Here is a 22,079-nt window from a genome sequence, read left to right as displayed (position 1 = left end):
TGCAGACAAGCAACAATCAGAACGTGGCACAGCTGGACATTATGTGTGGGAGGCTATGGCAGCACCAAAGGGGGGTGTTCTGGGTCAAGGTAGGTTGGGGGATCCAGAAAAGGCTTCCAGAAAATAGGAGTCCCTTTCAGGATTATGTAGTTGCTACCTAAACATGATACCCCATTTGTGCAAAGGCATGTTGGTGAGCCCGTGCAAACAGGGAGCATTTGGGTTCAAGTCATTTGTGATTTCACGGTCTCCAACTGAAAAGCTCAACCTATTCCCGAAGTCATCAACTAAGGTTGGGACGGAAATGGGCTATGAAAGACAGGCACTTTCTCCATGGCAAGCAGGCTCTGGGAGTGTTCAGATGCACCTCATGGTAACTATGGCTTCATAACAATCAAAGCTGATTGATGGGAGAAGGCTCTCTGTGTTCGTGTGTTTAGTCTACCCATGATTTTAGTTCCACTGTGGCTGTGCTTCCTAATGGAAATGCATTTCTCTCTCTCACCATTACCCAGATATAGATGCTGTCGGATATGAAAGAGCCTTTTTACCTCAAGATTTTTGTCTTGTAAGGCATCCCTAATTCAGGAAGGAAATGAAGAGGAGTCGACAAAAACCCACCACAAATGTTTCGTCAGATAGTTCAGAGAGAGAGAAAGTTAAAGAACTCGTTTTCTGTATGGTTTCTTACACAGTCCAGTTCAAGGAATTAGCTTTCTCTCATGAAGGGCTGTGGCCATCAGAAAACAATATACATTTTTATTTTTGCCCTCTGCCCCTGCCTTTTTTTCTTTAGGAAATTACAATTGACAGAATAAAAATCCTCCACCCAGGGTCCTGTCGATATTAACATATCAGTTCTGACAAATCCACTGCGAGATGGGAATGATTCCTTTTCTACAAGTGTGGAATCTGAGGCTAAGAGAAATAAAAGAGCACATCCAAGGCTACCCAGCATGTCTGATTCCAAAGTCGGGGGCTCTTACCAACACCCAACAGCTTCCAGACCTGACATACACATGTATGTCAAAATGCATGACAAAGAGCCATTATGTTCTGAGGTAGAAAAGGTAGAAACTGAGCACCCATCTCTCTTGTAGAAGGAGGAATTGGAAGCCTATCGGAATTGTTGCAGGTGGATGGGTTGAAGAAAAAGAAAATGAATCCTCATGGGAATATTCATGGGAAACCTCAGATTCTGAGGTTTCTTTCAAACAATCTTGTTTTCTCTTCACAGATTGGCAGCTTGTCCTGTGCTGCAAAATCACACTATGTCAGGCCAAAACTGATGTCTCCATCTTTGATTATTTCTGAATGTCAAGCTGAAAAATCAGTTCATGCTCAAAATGGAATGTCCAAATGCCAAAGTGGGGCATTATCTTTGAATTGCTGTGTGACCATGGTGATACCACTGATCCTCTCTGGACCTCTCCTGATCTCCAGAGGCTGACTTTATTGGGGCACCAGGGAAGACTGGAGCTTCTTGGGGAGTTTTCTGAATCAGTGTTTTTCTCTCCCATGGAAAAGCAAAGTAAGAGGAGGAAGGTAGAGGGGACACTTAGAAAAGGGAGGGAAAAGTAGCTCTAAACTTCTGGAAGAGCCATGCTAGAAGGCAGACACATCCTGCTATTGAATGCAAGATAGCAGAAAACAAAACAAACAAAAACAAAAGCAAACAACAACAACAACAATAACAATAAAAACGTTTTGTGCTAAGAACCTGACATCCAGAAGTGGTCCTGGAGCCTTCTGTGAAACCACACATTAAGACCATCCCATCCTGGAGCCTTCCCCACAACCAATTGTTCCTACCCCTACCTAGCAGTGTTTCCAAATGCCTCAGCTCATGGCCAAATCCTTAAAACAAAGTAGATCTTAATTCACTTTTGTTTAATAATTACACAAAAAGCATCTTAAAACTTTCAGGAAAGTGGAAATAGGGCATGAAAAGAGACTAGGAAGCAAAATAATATCTGGATGTTGACTCTGCCAAAGCTGCACATCCTTGCTGGATGAGCGTGGGGAATGGGGCATTATTCTGAGACACAGCGAGTGTTTTATCTGCAATTGACAAATCTCAAATCCTCCCAGCTTCCGTTTCTCCCTACTTAAGACCTAGGTCACAGTATTTATTTACTTAAATGATGGAGATGAAGGCAGGCTTAAGGCTGGCCACCTGTCAGAATAACAGTGACCTGTTTCTAAAGGGATTTCAGCAACCTCCCAACATAAGACAAAAGGGGATTGTGTGAAAAACAGATAGAAAAGAATTCACTAATTGCACTAAAAGTACATGGTGAGGTGGAGAGGAAAGATTGCAAGGGCAGAGAGATGCTGTGAGAAATAAGCAGATCTGTGGGTGCCCTTCTAAGCAACTTGAAAGAGGAGAAACCCCCTCCTCTTCAGAGATTAGAAGTGATTTTGCAAAGAATGATAGCCAAACTGGGAAGTTAGGCTCCCTTATCCGCCTCCCACTAATGCCCTTGGGCTTCTTCCTATCCTTATGAAGAGAGGCTTGTTACGGTTCCTAAGCAATGCAAACAAACTTTCTCAGAAACAATACCGCTGCTGCTTTCGAGGTTGGAGAGTCAACAGACAGAATCCTGCCTGAAGGCCAGGGACAGTGGCTCAGGCCAGTAATCCCAGAACTTTGGGAGGCCAAGGCAGGCGGGTCACCTGAGCTCAGGAGTTGGAGACTGTCCTGGGCAACATGGGGAAATCCTGTCTCTACAAAAAATACAAAATTAGCTGGGCTCGGTGGCACGGGCGTGTAGTCGCAGCTACTCAGGAGGCTGAGGCAGGAGAATATTCCCGGGAGGCAGAGGTTGCAGTGAGCTGGGATTGCACCACTGCACTCCAGACTGGGCGACAGAGCGAGACTCTGTCAAATAAATAAATAAATAAATAAATAAATAAATAAATAAATAAAATTAAATAATTTTTAAAAAAGGTACAGAATCCTGCCTGGGGAATCTAAAGACAAATCATGGGTGACTTTATTTAAAAAACACATGTGCACTACTTACTAGATGTCAGACAGTGATCTCCAACAATGAACTCATATGGCACTTAGAACAACTTCCTCCTCCTCATCACCCCCGTTTTACAGAGAAAGTGAGTACCCAGGCAAAGAAATCAGCACTAGTCCGAGGTGGGGCCAGTATGTGGGCAGGCACACTGTCCCAAGGGTCTGTGCTCTTATCCATTGTGCTGTGCTGGGCCTCAGGGGAGAGGATGAGGTGCCATGTACGGCTGTCGTAGAGCCACACTGCAGGGTGTTTCAGCGAGCTGCTACTTGAGGGATAGGATATATCCCCAGGCTTGTGCCAGTCCCTCTTTTTTTTGACAGAGTTTTGCTCGTCGCCCAGGCTGAAGTGCAATGGCACTCTCTCGGCGCTCACTGCAACCTCTGCCTCCTGGGTTCAAGTTAATCTCCTACCTCAGCCTCACGAGTAGCTGGGATTACAGGCACGTGCCACCACGCCCAGCTAATTTTTGTATTTTTAGTAGAGACGGGGTTTCACCATGTTGGCCAGGATGGTCTCAATCTCTTGACCTTGTGATCCGCCCACCTCGCCTCCCAAAGTGCTGGGATTACAGGTGTGAGCCACCATGCCCAGCCACCAGTCTTACATCAGCTCTCAGAGGGCATCAACTTATCTAGTCCAGACAAAGAATGATTAAAAGGGCATGGGCTATGGACAGATCTGCTTTTGAACCTTCCATTTTTCCTAGGGAAAGTTATTTAATTTTGGTATATCTTACTTTCCTATCTGTAAAGCGAGGCTTATGTGACCTTACCCAGGATTCTGTGAAGATTAGAAACAAAATACACAACCTGTTCAACAGAGTGCCTGGTGATGGACGGATAGGAAGTGCCCAATTTGTAAGAGCTGTTTTGAATATTTTGTTGTTGTAAGGCCCAGTGTAGAAAGCTCTGGGCATCTGGACAGTGATTACAAATCCCTCAGAGGCAGTTCGTGCATATGAAATGGTGGACTGGCTGAAGAAAGCTTTATCCACAAACGAGTCTGCCTTCTAGATTTAGTACACTGGGTAAGCTTCTTGCCTCCACAAAATGGAAAGCAATTTTAGTAAGTGCTTAGCTCAATGAGTTTGTGTCCAGACATACTCTCAAGGGCTGTGCATACATACTTGTGATCATGATTACCCACCTATCTCTGAGAGGCTTGTTTTTCCAGAAGCCAGAGGCCTGAGTCTCTGGCTTCTGGTACACTAACCAGGTGAAATTTCCATTCAGTAGTGTACCTCTCACTCCAACCCCCTGGGATGGGGCTTGAAGTGAACACCCTCTTCTACTGATGTAGAAGGTCAAAGAAGGGTTGTCCACTTGTCATAGTACCTCTTTTGGTCCATGTTAGCTTCAACGGTCATGAGCTCCCTCTGGGAAGCCCATGGGAAGCTGAAGCATCTGCTCTGCAAGCTTGGATCCAAATGTCCAACACAGCCTATGGTGACATCCAAGATACTTAATAACTATTAACAACTACAACAGACCAAGATGGTTTACCTGTGAATCTGAGCAGGAATTCTGGCTTAGAAAATTCTCTCAATTCTGCTGGTACTGAAATCAAGAACACCTTTCAGAAATTGCACCAAAGGATCCACAATGGGTAGGAAGGAAGGAACATATATCCAGAATACAATCCAATGAGCCCTGACACATAAGACTTTGGGGGTGCATTGCAGATCCAAGATTATGTTGTTTTGCTTCAGTGGTTCTTCTGGGTGATGTCTTTTTTATTTTCTCTGGTTTTCGTCACCCTTCTGCGTATCCCCTCTTGATTGCCACAGCATTTTGTGGGTGGGCATCATTAAAAAACCAGTGAGGAGGAGATGGTGACTGCTCTTGGGGAAAATGAGAATGTGCAGTGATTACTCTGTCATCAACTGTTTCCCCAAACTCACTATCACAAACTTGCCCAAAATACATCCACAGCCTTAACTGCAGTCTCTCTGTTCCTGTAGAAATTACAACAGCCAAAGATGAAACCTAAGGCAAGACAGATGACAGCATGATGGAAGGAAAGAGTATACTGAGTGCCTTATCGATCTATCTGCCAGCCTGTGAATGGTGGGTAATAAAAATTTATTGAAAATTAGGGAAAAAAATCACTTATTCTAATTCTTCTGAAAGGCATCACTGATGTTGCATATGAATAAATCCCTCCTTCCTCAGGACGAAACTACCATCCTCCACCAGCCAACCCTCTAAACAGCACGAATTTAAAAATCTTGCAATTTTATTTGCATATAAAGGCCGCTAGATATAGAATATCACAATAAATTTAAAGAAACAACTGCTTTCCTAAATTTCATTAACAAGGTAACATAAAATAGAATAAAGCTCAACAGCATTTACAATGGGAAAACAGAAATGACTATTAGCGACAATATTTTGTGCTAGCGAAGATTGCATCGACACACAGTGCAAAATGGGAGAGGGGAGAGGAAGTAAGAAGACAATTCGGGGTATTTAAATAGAAAGGGCAACTAAGCCTTATTTTAGTTAGCTTCCATTGCATCCATTTAAGTCTATACACGCCTGTAACTGTACCTAGATTTAACTCAAGCTCTTTAAGACCTTGAGCTCTGAGAAAATGTGTCAGTTCCTTCCGACTTCTGATGTGCTGCTATACAGCATCCCTTTGCAGTTGTACTGTCCTTGACAATATTAAACTCCTAACGTAGTCATAATACACAAAAAATACTTATATATATAAACCCATATTGAAAAGGAGTCTGCATGTTCATTTTTTTAACCGTATGAAATACCTGCTCTTGACAGATTCCATTTCTGTATTTTTAAAGCTAAAATAATTTAAAAGAAACAAACAAACAATGAGACCTTGTATAACCACAATAGGAATCTCACTAGCTAAACCATCCTTTAAATGACAGCCATTTTCTTCTCAATGCAGCTTTCTTTATAGTGAGAGTATGAAAAGAAGTCTTTTCCATGCCTACTTCTGTTGAGAAGATTGCTATAAATCGGGACCACATCTGCAAAAAAGAAGCATTACCAAGAAAACGACAACAACAAAACATTGAAAATTAAAATATTTCAAACAATACTCTTAAACAGTTGTGCAAATCTGTGTTGGTTTTTAAAACACTGCCTGTTTCTTATTTTTTTTTCTTTCAGCTTAAAGCATATTAAAATAAGACTTTTATCACTTTTTAAAAGAAAGCTTGGCTGTCCTTTGGCGAACACTAACAATTTACAATGGCATGGCCTTTGAGAAAACAGAAGTCATTTTACAAATTCACAATGTTCCTCTGATTTCAAATGGATGCCTCATTTAAAATAAAATAAAAGAAAAAGCACAACCTCTAGCATCATTTGTGTTCCAACAATTTACAAAAAGAACTCACAGGGTTTGTAAATAAGTAAGAGAATGTAAGTTTATAATTAGAAAAATGGCAGTTTATAGACCTTCCCTCACATTCCAATAGGGCATTTAGAGCTTCAGGAACCCTGTGGGTTTGGAAGGTCAAATATAATTGGAGGGTTGGTCGGTTGAAAGCTGACTGTACACGTCGAGGCATTGATGTATGTTGTGTAACCGTCGGTCATGATGCCATAACCTGTGGGGAGAGAGTGTCACATTTACTGTAATATATACAAATGAGAGTGATGGAATGTAGGGTTGTCAGGCAAGGAAAACAAAAAATTTTTGTCAGTGGGCAGTGAGATGAAATTCAGTTGAGCATCCTCAGATATAATGACTTTCAGAAGCTACTGCCCAATTTTACTCTATTTTCTTTAAATGGGAGAATCTTCTCCTTCAACTAAGAGCGATTATTTTTTTCTTTATTTAAATGCTACACTTGTTGAAGAAGGGCTGTGAGATTTCTTTACTAGGGAGAATAAAGAAAAACTTTTTTCCTCCTTTTAAAATAGGATTTTCATTTCAAAGCCTTGTGTTAACTATTGAGTTCTAGGGAATAAAATGAGTAATATAAGGATTACTCCTCAGGGGCAAACACAACTAAATTACAAGTGGGATATGGGGCAGGTGAGGGGGGAAAGGATACTGCATTGAGAGTTAAGAAATGTAGACACTCAATTTACTTATTTATGAAATAATCTCTTAACTGCCTTTACGAAAGTTAACCATACATGATTTTTGAATTGTGTGGCTTTAATACTAAGTTCCATTTCATTCAAAAGTGACCACTAATCACATGTCGAAGTGATGTGTAGAAACATCACCCTAGGTCACTGTTTCCTAAGCTTACCTGGATACTACATCAAGCAAAAACACTTCCCATATGCAATATAAACCTTTTGTGATTTATTGGGAGAAAGCTGTTTCCCTAGGTCTTTGGTATATATGTTCCTTTGATAATTTTTAATATGATAAAATGTTTAGCATGTTTACAAGTTTGCACATTTCCCTGAATACCTTATATTTGCCTTATAGCCTCTTCAACTAAGATTCTATGTTGGTATCAGGCTCTTATGGTATATAAAAACAAAGCTGTGAAAAAAAATAAAATTACCGAGATATATAGAAGTAACTGAAAAGGCTTTTTCCACATTTGCTAAAATTTCTCCAAGTAAAGCCTGTGGAGAACTTAATGAGGGTCAATGGAAAAATCTCTTAAGAAAAGAAAAGAGGCATTTAAAATCTGCGCTGTTTAGTTCTGGGGTCATAAAGTCTTGTTATCTCTCTCCATCAAGAGGTTGGTATTTGCCCTCTTCCTGCCCTCTTCAGCTGTCTTAAGTGAATAAAAGCGAGACAAGTTTATTTGAATATGATCTCCTCCCTTTTAGGCAAGTTTATTATTTTGGGGTTCAATGGAATTCCCCAATTGTCTGGCTAGTTTAAAGGTAATTAATGATTTTTTTTAAAGATAGATGCAAACTCATAGGCATGCTTCACGAATTCAGACCTGTTTTCAGAATAACAGTCCCCCAGAAATGTTGCTTAGTTTAGATATGAGGTTCCACCTCCCTAGTCTCGCCTCCAGGCACTCCCCCATCACTGGTGTTCCCTCCATCATACCTTAGGGCAGTACCCTCCTTTTCAGGGAGCACAGCTCAAAGCCAGGGCAGGCTGATATCCACTCTCTGGGAGCTGCACCCTGCTTTCCACCCACTCAGCTGGTACCTGCCCTTGGAGCAAGCTGAATTTTCTCTGGCCTCAGTAGGATGATTTTCAATATGCTCTTTATTACCCGCCTAACCAGGAAGCCATTGGATTTGTGGGCTTTGAAAAAGCAAACTTTGTTTTTTGCTTCCTCAGGCATACAGCCTTCAACACCTCAACTTGACTGCATATTCATAAATAACTCCAGAGAGCTGCCATAAGCAGGAGCTAGAGAGAATATAGCGGCTGCCCACGTAAACACGGCCATTGCACACAAGCGTGTGTAACTGGGAAAGTTTGCCAGGGACAGAACTCCTTAGGCTTGCTGAAAGAGGGCTTTGTGTCTGTCTCAAAGCCCAGTTACCCATGATTTGAAAAAGGCAGGTCGGAGAAAACCCAGATCCCTTGAAGATTCCTGTGAGGCTTTCGGTTCTGTGAACCTGACTCAGCTTATCTTGAAAGGCAGAAAAATGGCAACTGGACCAGTTCCTATTTAAGAGAGATTTAATTATTCTGCTTAACCTCAGCCTGAGCTAATAGCTCCGATGATTTCTGAGAAGTCTGAAATAGTTTTCTGATGTTAGTAAGGAAAAGTCTACCTGCAAATGTACAGGTTCCCGCCACTTCTGTTACATGTCTTTCATTGCATGTCCCAAGCTATTTTTCAGAGAATGCCTTGTCTTCCTGGGTCTTTGTGTTAATTCCATATGAAACACAATATTTACAGGTAGGAGGGGACCACAGAGGCTTAAAATAGCTTCTAATATCCAGACCATTTCTTCTAACTCTCTTAAGGAGAAAATGACTCCTTGTGTACCTTGGGGTTGCTCCAAAGCAATGATTATCAAACATTCCTCGTTAAAGCCCTGAGATTCCAGAAGCTGCCAGGGGGAGTGCTGGGTTTGCAATAAAGTAGACCAGACGTGCTTCCTACTTTCCACTCTGCTTACAAGAGAGAAGGTCCATATAAAATATTTATCAGCTTTATATGCAGATGTTTCTCATAAGACTTCATCTTATAAAAGGGTCCTGCTGCTAAAAAGTTTGAAAACAACTACTCCACTTATTCCTAGTTGTAGACTGAGATCGTGGACAGGGACACAAAATGTTTTGAATTCTTTTCCGCTGTTCTTACCTTCATGGATTCCACCAAACACATGGAGCTTGGGCCGGACTCGCCTCTGAACCGTGTTTAACAGCTCCACACAGCCCACTCTTTGAAGCTCCTTTGGAACCCAGTCTCGAAAACCTAAGGGCAAAATGCAATCAATACACTTAATTTTCTTTCTTCAGGTAAGGTTTCACTTAGACTTTCAGGAAGCCATAACTCACAGAAGGTTTATTACATTATCTGTAATCCTAGCCTCTCCATTAAAGCTCACAATGGCTTTTAAGAAACTTTTTACTCGTCACTTTGTCTTCTTTAGGTTCTTGAAATTTTTTTTTTGGTTTCCATTTTTTTTCTTCCTGTTAATTAACATTTTTTTTTTTCTGTAAGAGATTTGATTTATTCAACCATGGGTTTCAAATCTTCTTCATGAGCTCAATGACATTTATTCCCTGCAGTCCCATAATATCTCTTTCTCCCTCAATTCAGTTACTTTCTCTTTTTTATTATATCTTTCTTATAGCAGTTTACTTCTAAGATGATTCAAAGAAGAAGGACTGGGAGGGGCTGCCTGTAAACTGGTCACAAGATACCCGGCTCTCTTTAGATACACTAAGTCTTACCACTTGTGGTTCTGGATGACCAAAGCTTTGGAAAGCTAGGTTGCTCCTGTGGTCCTGTCCTCTCCAGCGACAGGCAAAAATGTGACCTCACGGTGGCATCCAGCAAGCTGGGGCTAATTGACTACTTTTAAAGTAAAAGCCACTTAGTTCTACACTTAATGCAGAAAATCCATAAAAACTGACATCAATTATAGCAAAAGTCAGCTATCTGGATGATTATGGCCTGGAATGGAATCCATACGCCTCAGCAGGATAGGGCATAAAGAAGGCAGGTAGGATGAAAGGCTAAATCGTAATCTCTGGAAACCCATTCCACAGCGCCATTAGGTTATTTCTATTATTTAGAAATAACTGGGCAGTAAGGAACAGCTTTCTGCTTTGTCGGGCCAAACTGCAGACATGAATGTTTAGTGTCTCTGTAAAGACACATTCGCTGGGGTTTAAGGAGTGACCAGAGAGTCTGAGAATAGATGAAAGTGGGGTCCCTAGCAAAAATCTATCCAGCGTTTTCAAAACTTTTTTAATGGTGGGGCAGAATCCTTAAGCTACATTGGCTGACATATTACCTCATGCATGTGTTTTTCCTGAAGGGGGAAAATATTCCATTTCATATGCAAACATCTGAGAAAGCATCTTGCTTATACCATAACAGTGAAGTCTCACGGCACTGTGGCACCCCTCACCAGCAGGAAGAAATTCAAGGCCAGTCTCTCCACTCCCCTCCAATGTCGCGTTTTCACAAGAATCCCGATAGCTGTATTAACTAAGGTTTAACAATACCTTAAGAAGACTTTGCCTGACCTTTTATTTGGGAACTCCTTGATGTAGTTGTCACTCTGCTCTACTCACAGCCACTCTCTCATTTACTCCACCTTTACCATAAAGAGAGGGATGCTAACTTCCCTATTAAGAGTTCCTGGGATGTCTGAAATCCCTGGAGTCTACAATTCAGACTGACTCTTATTGCCATTTGCTTTTATACCAAAATCAATGACTTGATAAGTTTGTTCTGTTCAAAGTTATATTTCAAATAATACTCGAGTCATGTAAATGTTTCTCTGCTGAAGATGTCCAAGTCTCTTGAAATAAATAGTCAAAGGGAAATCATGCCTGCACCCAATTAGGCTGCTCAGGCAAAAGGATGAAGGTAGCTGAAATGATAACTCTGTAGGATGCTCTCACTGGGTAACTCATGCTAATCACAATATTTAGCTAGCAATTTAATGATGTAGCTACTCTAATGGTTGTAAAATAGGGAACTTAATTAATTATGACTTGATAAAGGTTGTTGACAAGTGTAATATTTTAAAACATGGGTTGAGGTGGTCTGGGGATGATGAAAAAGCATGGGAATGGTGATTCTGAAGTGTTAAAAAAAGTCAGGAACTGCTGATCCTGTGCAAATCTATATAATTCCCGTGTCTGCAACAGAGCTGGCTCTTCTTTTCTTGCTTCCCCCATCACTAAAATGTGCCACTATGGCCTCCGCCATGGTGCTCACTTCCACTGTTTCTTTGTGAAACATGGGCCACTTCCCTTGTAAGAGAAGGAGAGCAGCACCAAGTGCTTTGGAGGAGAAAATATCTACAAAAATTAAACTTGCTTTAGGAAATGAATGTTACTTTTTTTCTTTTTATTTTTAGGGATGGCAGAGGAGGGCAGTAACATGGATAAAAACCCCAAACCACAGGAAAATTTGTGGAAATTATTTATATTTGTATAAAGTGCTTTTCCCTTCTCTCCAAACCAAGATGATTAAGAAACTCTTTTAGCACTGTACACTGAAAAATGTGTTAAAAGGGTAGATTTCATGTTATATGTGTGTGTGTGTGTGTTTAGCCACAATTTTAAAAAGAAAGAAAAAATCGAACAGTCTTCTATTAAAAGTGGAACATCTGAATTTCTTGAGCACACCTTAGTCATTTAAAAAGGGTCCTGGCATAATGAGTACTGAGTAGATGTGAAATCAGGGCGGTAGTCCTTGTTGAAGAATGTTCTGTAGCTAAACCAACAGATAACAAGTTTGTGTAAAATTAGAAGATAATAAGTCAAGTGATCATTCTCTGGCCCATAATGTGGCTCACTAGTGGGTAGGCTTTGAAGCACACAGACAATATAAATCTGGATGCAGCCTCCATGTGTCTGTAGGATAAGTATCCTTAAGTAACTTTCAGTGTAAGTTCTTACTGAAATACCTCAGCTTAAAAAAAAGGATTCTTTTCTAAAATTATCAGCTCAAATGTTAAACTTTAAAGGTCTTCCAGGTTCCAGCATTATATGGAAAAGGAAAATGAGCTCCTTTGAATAAAAATTTCCATCATTTCATTGCCATTCAAAAGCCCTGTGATTGGGAGGTCCGTATCCTCCTTCCTTTCTCCACCCCACCCCCTTACTCCAAAGTGAATACAGTTCTTAAAATAAATTATCAAGCTCAAAAGACTGTGGTGCACCATACTCATTTGATTTTTCCCTGACTTGACTAAATCAAAAAATTTAATTTCAAGAACACCTGTAAGCCCAGCAGAACTGCTGAGTTTAATTATCATACTGAGTTTCTTTAAAGACATTGACTTTTCTTTTCGTATTCACCTTTTTTTTTTTTTTTTTTTGGAGGAAAATGATTATGTCCCTGAAGCATTATTCATTACGCCTGGAAAAAAGGCATCTGGATGACAAAGGACAACCTTTGCTTCACTTACCTAGAGGAGGTCCATGTGTCATGAGTATGTCAATGCCCTCAGGGATGAGGTTCCACTTGTCCAGCAGAGACTGACCTCTGGGTAGGTTAAAGCCCCATCCATTAAACCACGGGGTCCTTTGGGGGAGATAATGCACATGGTATCAGGCCAGCAGAGCCACGGCTCTGCTCTGCAATATTTCTCTCTCGCACATTCCCCCACGGTTTGCATTGCTCTCTTTTCTCTTTTTGATGGTTGGCCCTGGCAGCAGGATGCTTTTTTGTTGACTGCTTCAAAACCAATCCATTTGAAAGCAAGCGTGGAGCCTACGAATTGTTCCACTAGAAAGGGGCACAGGAGCCTTTACAGTGGAGACTTTCCCAGCAGGCCTCTATCAAAATCTTGACAATGCTTTGTCTTCCCCCAAATCTCAGTGCTTCCTAAGATACCCAGCCCCGATCCAAAGCATTTCCACCCTTCCTGTAGTGCCTCACAGCTAAGAAATTCTGCAGTACTCCTTCTCCCTCGCAATCACTGTGGAGGGAGGAGTGAGGAGGGAGGAGAAAATCTTTCTACCTTTCCAGAAAGATTCTCACTAAAGTCCTTGGAGAAAAGGATGAGGGCTCTGACACAGACACCTCTGTCCATTAAGATGGTTTGAATACCCTGGAGTGAGATTTCTGAAAAAATATGGGGGCTCTGAAAAGTGAGAAGGAACACAGTAAACAGAAAGTAAATGTAGAACTTTTCTTCTGCCACCAAAGGGAAGATTTGGGGACATCCCTGGTCACTCTGGAATCCACTCTCCTGACAATGAACATGAGCCTTTTTCCATCCCAGGAACTTCTGCTCCAGGAATGAGTTTTTGAGATTGATGTTCCATGTAGAAGGGAATGAGTCTTTGTCCATCCATTGAGCATTTCTGATTGGTGCTGAAAATGTCTCTACCATTTAAAATACAGGTAATGGGAGACTGATCAATTTCTCTCTGCAAATACTACAGGCTAAATCACATTAGAACTAAGTAGTTCCTGGTGTTATCCTATTCCCAAACATCTAGATCTTATCAGTATTCTTTAAAACTGTTCTATTTTGTTCTGTGGGTAAATTCTAATTTGCTAAGGCATACATGTAACAGACAAGTCGGTCAATTTTCTGGCCAAGCCCAACTTACACTTTCAGTTTAACCTGCCCCTTCCATGCCAAATGAAAGAGGTAAACCTGTGTATAAAGTGACCCTAACCTTGTCAATCACAGCTAATCAAATGGATTGCACTCTTATTTAAAGCCAGTCACTGGCCAGACTAATCAGATTCTTTCAAGAATTTGAACTTAGAAACACTGACACAGCTTTCATTTGATGGTGGACATGTATAGTCAGGACCAGAGGGAGAAGAATGGTCATTGAAAGCCAGGCAAAAATCTGTGGTATATGTGCAAATCTCAGTTCACGCTGATATGGTGGAGAAAGTTCCAGAGAGAAGAGACTGTGTAGCCCTAGCCAGAAAAGGAGAAACCAGGAAAGTATCAGACTTGCTTCCTAACCACTTTCCAAGTCCTTAAGCCATGCCTGGGGTGCTTGCTTATAATAGAAATAAGAATATGAGAAGAATAATTATATTGTTTTATTTAATGCTTTTTCTGTGTCAAGGTACCATTCTAAGCACTTTATTTGTATTAACTCATTTAAGCCTCACAGCAAACTCATGAGGTGGGCACTATTATCATCTCTACTTTACAATGAGGAAACTGAGGCACAGAGAGGTTAGGTAAACACAATTAATAACTTGGATATAAACCCAGGCAGTCTGGTTCCAAAAACAATGTTTACCACCATATAATTCCTCTTCTTATATACTACCTGAATTAATTTACTCCTTGCTCTGGGTGATACTCTTCTGTACTCTTTCAAGTTTAGGTATCTTGTTGCTTGAAGCCTAATGAGCTCTGAACTGGAATAATATATCAATTTCATGGTTCTGAAATCCAGTAATAACATAGTGGAGTGGACACCTATTGCTTTTGTCTGTTCAGATCTTTCCTCTGTCTTTTGGTGACAACATCTGAGTTTTGTTTGGAGAACCACTTCCTTTCCCACTCAGTACACGTGCTTCTGGTAAGAATGATTCCATCCCTGTTCTAGAATGAGTCTTAGGGATGTACATATGACCCAAGTTGTGTCAGTGAGAGTCACCCTCAGGCTTTGGCTGGTGCTATCTAAGAAGACGTCATGGTTTTCTCTCTGGGATCCTGAATCTTAAGACTTATATGAGCCTGGAATTGCCAGGGAGCTATTTTATCTGTCCTATAGATAGCCCCTGCTTGAGAAACCACCACAAAGAAACCCAAGACAAAAAAGAGAGGGCTCTAATGATGTTGTTGAACATGTGGATCCAGTTGTACCTGAAGCCAACTGAACTTTTTCTTCTAAGAGCCAATAAAATCTTGTTCTTTTTATTAACTTTAGTTAGATCCTGTTTCTTAAAACTTAAAAAGTCCTAATATATACAATTATTGTAGGTACCTGGGGTAAGAAATAATGTCTCCTCCACTTCAAGATGTCTACATCCTAATACCTGGAACCTGTGAATGTTACTGTACATGGCAAGGGGAAATTAAGGTCACTGATGGAATTCAGATGACCTGAAAATAGTAAGATTATCCTGGATTATCTAGGTCGGCTCAGTGTAACCCCAAGGGTCCCTAAAAGTGGAAGAGGGAGGTGGAAAAGAAGATCAGAGTGATGCAATGTGAGAAGGACTCAACTTGCTATTGATGGCTTTGAACACAGAAGAAGGAGACTAGGAGGCAACAAATGTGGGCAACCTGTAGAAGCTGGAAAAGTTACGAAAAACCCAGATCTTCCTATAGAGCCTCCAAAAAAATGCAGCCCTGCTGACACCTGGATTTTAGTCCAGTGAGACCCACATCAGACTTCTGACCAACGTACTTGTAAGATAAATACGTGTTGTTAGAAGCTACTAAAGTTGCTGTGACTTGATAGAGCAGAAATAGAAAATTGATACAGTACCTACAACGTCTGAGCTGCCTAAAATGCAGGGACTGGGAGTGGCCCTGGGCCTCAGCTGACATATGGCACATGGTCAGTCAACACAGCCTTGCTCAGCTAGATGCAGTGCTTTTAGAGAGGAGAAGGTAGTGCTCTCTTTCCTACCTCAATTTGCTTGGGAGGTACCTGGCATTGGAGGCCTGGGGATAATGCCAGGTAGACCCTTTTAGAGTTCAATGAATCGGTCTTTCTCTTTCTTGTCCTTTAAGATTCCTTACCTTCAGGTTCTTAAACATTTTTATTAGAGTCTAAAATACAGCTTTTCTCATTTGGGATGCCCATCCTTCTCCTTCATTTTACAGTGACCCTCTTCTAAGGTTTGTTTTAAAAGTAAAAACAAAACAAAAAGGCAACTTCAAAACCCAATGAAAACTCAGTGAGCATTTTGGACAAAGAGAGACAGAGAAAAACAAGAAAAGCATCTGTTTTGCTAGATTTTGAAAACAAGCTTCTGGGCCTATGGTTTTCATCTGGACCTCTGATAAAGAAGGGTTTTAACAAGTCTCAAGCACACTCAGGTAGTTGTTACAACGAGGGGATCTGATTTTGCTGTCAGCAAGGATATTCAACCTCTGAACCCACAGGACACACAGGGGCTTCCAGAGGCAAAGGAACAGGGCTTAAATTTTTCAGTCTTTCCTGTTTTCCCTTGCAGAATTTTCTCTTAAAACCCCACAGCCCTATTCCCCCAGGAAATCCTCAGTTTTATAAGTGCTCTGTAAAAGATAAGACAAACCTATGGTCTATATTTATAGAGACCCCAAATTTCATTTGGTTAATGTTAAGCTGTGACAAAATCCAGAAGTTTCCAAGTTAAGGATGAAGTTTAACAATGTCTGTCTTTTATTTCAACTCAGATCCGTATGTGTATGAGAAGAAGAACAGTTATATTCCAGGAAAAAAAAATTTATCATGGCCTTGATGTGCTTTTACGTAGAGCTTTTACATAAGTTACTGGATTTCGTTCTTCGCAGCAATTTTTAAGGTAGGTATTATCAGCTCTATTTTTAGTTAAAAACCTGAATATCAGGGATATCAAGTAACTTGTCCATGTTCCCAGGACCAAAATCTGAACCCAGATCTGCTGGCTCCAAAGCCTGGGTTCTTCCCCTTGCACAATGCTGACCAAAACCTAATAGCCCAATTTCAGTTTTTGCTCTCATATATGTAAAGTAAAAGTAAGGCTGTTCCATACAGAATCTTAGTCTGTGTACTGTACAGCTCCAAGAGGTGCCACGGAATTGTGCAAGCGAGGTGGCCTTTAGTGAAAACATAGTATGATATGGCTGTTCTGGGGGCTTTCCAGTCCTCTAAATCCTCTAGGTAAGGTCTTTCCACAAGACAGTGGCAGGCAATCGGAAAAGCAGCCTACTGATGGATTCCAGAATTACCTCAGCATGGCATAACAAATGGGGCATACAGAAGTCGGGAGATGTGTGTGCTAATTCTCATGCTGAAATTAATTCACTGGCTCACCTGAACCTTAGGTTAGCAAAAGGTCCTCACTGGTTCAGTTTCCTCATCTGAGCAATGAATGAGTGAGTGGACTCAATTACTGGATTTCAAGATTGCTTTTAGGTTGTAGAAATCTTATGCAGAAATGCAGTGCACAAAGCAGGCAAATGCAAAGGTGGGGACTGGGAAGAAGGAACTTGGAGCCTGCTTACTCACTCAGCTCCCTCCTCCTTTCCAACCTGCACCTCTGAACACAGCTGGCCAAACCTGGCACTTGATGATTTTTCCATGATCTAAAAATCCTAATATTTTATAGTTCTGTGCAGATTATCCATGTTCTGAGTAACTGCAGTGAATTGCTCTCAGTGAATTACCTAAACTGCTTGTGAGGGACCAAGTCTAGTGTGAGAGAAATATCTATACAGAGCAGAACACTGAATGTGTCAGTGCCAATGAATAATGCTTTATCCAGTTGAGTTTCAACCTGAAACATGAAACCTCAGCAGTGAGCCCATCAGGGGTTCACTGGAAAATACGTGCACAGCCAACCTCCAGAGCCCCACAATGGGTTTTGTTGTGTAGCAATGGGGGGTGAGGGGGGAAGGAGGAGGGGGGAATCCAAGGGAACAATGTCTATTGCTTCAGCCAAAGGACTTAATAATTAGCTGTGACTAATAAATACCACATGGGAACCAACTTGTAAGAAAATGTCCCACAAAGCACCCTATTGCCAGTGGGCCAATTTGAGCCTGCAACCTCTCCCCTTCTAGGGAGAGATTAGAAAACTAGAAGGAAGGGGAGCAACTCCATCTGCCTGAAGCCACTGGACCAAAGACTCAGATGGATGGAAGCTGGGGATGCTTTCAAAGTACCCTCCCCCTTGCTCTTGAAATTGTAAGCACTTGGCCTCCCTGGGCTGAAATTCCAGGGGCAGGGGCTAAGAGAGTTAACATAGGCAGAACTTACTCCAAACAATGTCAATACAAAACAGGTTTTCTTTATGGAAGCAAGTTGGGATGAAATCGCTGAAAAGGTCATCTGTGTTTGCAGTACACAGTACGGTGGTGCAGGCAGAAGGGAGCTGCCAAGCCATAAATCCAGGGAGGCTTGGACAGGTGAATAGCTATTTACTCCCCCACAAACTTCAGTGGGGGCTGGGTGCGTCCTAGGAAAGCAGGATTTGGAAACAGGAAGTTGGTGCCTGTTATCCTCAGGTGGGCTACTCAGGGTCACAGCCCTGGTGTTACAAATCAACGTCCACAAATTTTCAATGCACAGACAGGTCCTGAGCTGGTTGCATCAAAAAGACTTGGGTTCTTATTACTATGGTCTCCTGGGCACCTTCTGCAGGGATTACAGCTTGGAAGCCTTGGGGCAGCTCTGCTCGGATTTGGCACAGAAGCTGTGAAGGGGAAAGTGCAAAGATCACATAGCACCCAGACTTTAGGAGCTGGCAGGTTGGCTGTGCCACTTAGCGTAACGAGCACCTCCAGGCTCTTTAAAAGTTAGCCATTCTTATTTTGAAGGCAACGGTTAAGAGCATGGATTATGGAGTCAAACAGACCCACGTTCAAGTTCCAGACTGGCCAATTATTGGCTTCTCTGGACTTCAGTTTTTACAAATAAAAACAGAATGTTTGCCTATGTGGATAAAGTGAGTGAACTTTTGTAAACTTTTTGGTACAGAGGGTTAATGTACAGCTTTTAATTTACATATGATATATATTACACACATGTATGTGTGTGTACATATACACATACACACAGAGAATTGCTCACATTATTTTTTTCTTCCTAGAATTTCCCAAGCAATGGTCCATCAAATCATAGACCCTCCTGCTCCCGACTTTTGAAAGTCCCCAGTGAAGAGGCAAGCATTACTAGATGGCTAGACAGAGCCTGATTTCCTCTGGCTGATTACTTATTAAAAGCCACTTCCTCAGTTCACTTTTGAGTGGAAGTTTTTCAGAAAGCCATTCGCTCACTCGCTCACTTGCTCACTTGCTTGCTCCCTCACTGGCTCAGTCTTGCATAGACAATCCTGTGGAATGCAAGAGCACAGGGCAAAACAGTTAGTCAAGGCTGCTTAGCCAGCTAGTACAGATGGTTAGATTTTGACAAGATCTTAAATTGGGGAAGTTCAGACAAGGGGTTACTTTGGGTCCTTGGAATATTTATAATAGGGGGCGCAGAGAGGTTCACCGAAGGAATTGACAAGCTACTAATTAATGCCATCACTGCTGCCTGGCACCTCTATTAAGCAAAACTCAGAAACCGGGAGCCAATTTTCACGTACACTTTCTTTTCTAAATGGTAGCCATTCTGAATTGCAATTCTTCACGCCTGGCACTCCCAGCCGCCATCGGCCCCTCTCCGACTGCACATCACACCAGGTCCAAGAGAAGCTAATTTAACCACCGCTGGTTAAAATCATACTGCACTTCACAGCGCCTTTCACATGCCATGAAGCTGTCATGATAATTCTTGATCTCTAGCTCACCTGACAGCTCAGCCCTCCCTTGACTGCAAAGCTTCCCCGTCAGTTAGAAATAGCAGTTTCCCTGGCACCAGATGTGTCATCCTGAATATCCAGATGAAAGGCAGACACGTGTCCCCTGCTCCCTCCCCTCCCTGCCTCATTTTCCCTTCTTAGCTCTGGATTTTGTTTAGAAAGGCAATGCACCACCCCACCCCCAACTCCCAAGTCCCTCCTGTGGGTAGCCTGGAAGTTCCTCTTCTGCACAATTCAAAAGATGTCTTGCATTAGCCCACAGAACAACTTCACACCTTGTGCAGCAAAGAGACACACACACACCAGTTGACATCGCTAGAAGAGGGAAGGAAAACTTAACATCAGGGCAAGATTTCCACCCCTGTGCAGCTGCTTGGGAAGCCAGGCTAGCCCAAACCACCGGCCCAGCTGCCTCCAAAGGGCAGTGCTGGCTTCTCTCTCACCAGCTGTCTGGTCCCATCTCTTCACTACGACTTTGTAGCTTGGTCTTTCGTTATAAGATCCTTGGGATGAAAAGAGATATTGTTTTGATAAAGGGCAGGCCTGGGTGAATAATGTGGTCTGTGTGTCGTGGACAGGAAAGGAACAAATTGTGCCTGAGGTGGTCACCTGAGCTCCATGAGCTACTCATGGGGGCTTCTTAAACCCAAGCAGCACATGCGGACATCTTTACAAACACACCCGCTGTGTCCCTTTTTTGTAGCTAATAAAGAACAAGTGTCAGCATTAAGCCTCTGTTACCGATTTTCTTTTCCCCTGCTGGAAAGGAGGTGGTGTAAGCAGAGTTTACTGTAGAAACCAAGAAACAAAAGACATCATGACCAGTTTTTGAACTTGGTGTGCTCTGAATTATTAAAAATAATCTTATAGTGTCCACCCAGCCCTCTCAAGCATACCTGCCTTTAATCTTGTAAACAAGTTCATAGCAGGAAGGGGAATATTTTCAATGTGTTTTTTTCTACACGGCTGTAAGAAACGCGACGCCCATCCATCATGCAAAGAGAGCCTGACGGCGCAGAGGAAAGATCATGGCAGGACTTCTGTCTTGGTGGACAGGTGAGGCAGATTTTGGACATGACTTGGTGCTTACATAAGTGGCTCTTTGTTTTGCTGCTGCAGAAATCAAAGGACAAGGTACCAGGGTGCCCTCAGTTAAAACAAGGGCTGGTCCTGCTCAGCCCTGGGACCCTGAGGAGAGGAAAGGCGGTGAACTTAGCAGCCCCCAGTGGGACCTGCACTAATGTCCAATCCTCGGCAGTGAGAATTCCTCAAAGAGGAATCTCACAGCTCCCATTATCCAGGTTTGAAAGAAAAAGGGAGGCTTAATGGATGGAGAGAAGTAGACGTAAAGAAAAGGGATATTTGTCTTCTCTTTTCCTCTTTTCGTGGCAGTCTTTTTATTGTGGTAAAATATACACAACACAAAATTTACCATTTTAACCACTTTTAAGCTATAATTCAGTAGCAGTAAGTATGAGGTTGGTGCAAAAGTAATTGCGGTTTTTGCCATTACTTTCGATTACTTTCACCACCACTATCCATCTCCAAATTCTTTTCATCATCCTAAATAGAAGGTCTGTACACATTTAACACTAACTCCTCCATTCCTTCTCCCCCAGCCCCTAGTAACCACTATTATACTTTGTCTCTATGAATTTAACGATTCTAGGTACTTCATATAAGTGGAATCAGACAGTAATAGTCCTTTTGTGTCTGGCTTATTTCACCCTGCATAATGTTGTCAAGGTTCTTCCATACTGTAGCATGTGTTAGAAATTCATTCCTTTTTATGGCTGAATGATATGCCATTGTGTGGGTATGCAGAATTCATTTTTTTCATCTAAGAAGGTTTCTGAATGCTCAGTATGTGCCAGGCACTAAGCCTGACCATAGGGAGACCTCGATAATAAGTCCCAGTCCCTTTCTTTGTGAAGTGCACAGTTACTGGATTGAAAGCCCAGTGAGGATGGGCTCAGTAAGGTACCTCCTAGGGTATACACTCATTCAACAGGCATCACCTGGATGCCTATAATGAGCCAGGTTCTGGCATGGCAGGTGCTGAGAAAATGAAATTGAATACAGTTTCCAGAACAAATCCATAGCCAGCCAGTTCATAGATAGCAGTGCTCTGGACAGAAGTCTTTAAACTTTGGCCTTCTTTTTTAAATAACCTAATTTCAGAGGAGCTTGGGGAACATCAGAATGATGTGAAAATTGATCCAGCAGTTCCAAATGCAGACAGGCCCTGAGGCCAGGAGGTGACCTGGGGCATCTGTGACAGGACTGGTGTGAGTGGGAGGGAGGTCCTTCCATTTCCTCCTATACACTCCATAATAAGGCTCTGCAGCTGAAACCAGGACCACAACACACACAAACCCACATCCTACTAGAGACTGAGCCTGCAAGGGTGGTGTGTGTCACATGCCTGGCTGGCTCCAGAGCACAGGACGAACAGGACAGGGGAGGAGGTGGGAAGACTGCCAAGTACTCAGGAAACTCACAGAGAATACCCGTGC

At 42.0% G+C, this 22,079-nt stretch overlaps 1 protein-coding gene across 5 annotated transcripts in view; it reads right to left on the bottom strand.

The window, feature by feature from the left end:
• The window catches only part of MPPED2 (metallophosphoesterase domain containing 2), a 200,201-nt gene that overhangs the window by 18,647 nt on the left and 159,475 nt on the right, over positions 1–22,079 (bottom strand). For 3 of the 5 annotated variants that reach the window (XM_024254368.3, XM_054523567.2, XM_054523568.2), the window contains 3 exons: positions 12,548–12,663; positions 9,253–9,366; positions 5,247–6,609 (listed from right to left, as the gene is read on the bottom strand). In XM_024254368.3, the coding sequence (XP_024110136.1) occupies positions 6,491–6,609; positions 9,253–9,366; positions 12,548–12,663 (349 nt within the window). In that variant the 3' untranslated portion in view covers positions 5,247–6,490. 5 annotated transcript variants of the gene reach the window in all.

The sequence above is a fragment of the Pongo abelii genome, chromosome 9, assembly GCF_028885655.2.
Source record: "Pongo abelii isolate AG06213 chromosome 9, NHGRI_mPonAbe1-v2.0_pri, whole genome shotgun sequence".
Taxonomy (NCBI): domain Eukaryota; kingdom Metazoa; phylum Chordata; class Mammalia; order Primates; family Hominidae; genus Pongo; species Pongo abelii.
Note: the sequence above shows the minus strand (reverse complement) of the source record. Positions and strands in the feature narration are given on the sequence as shown.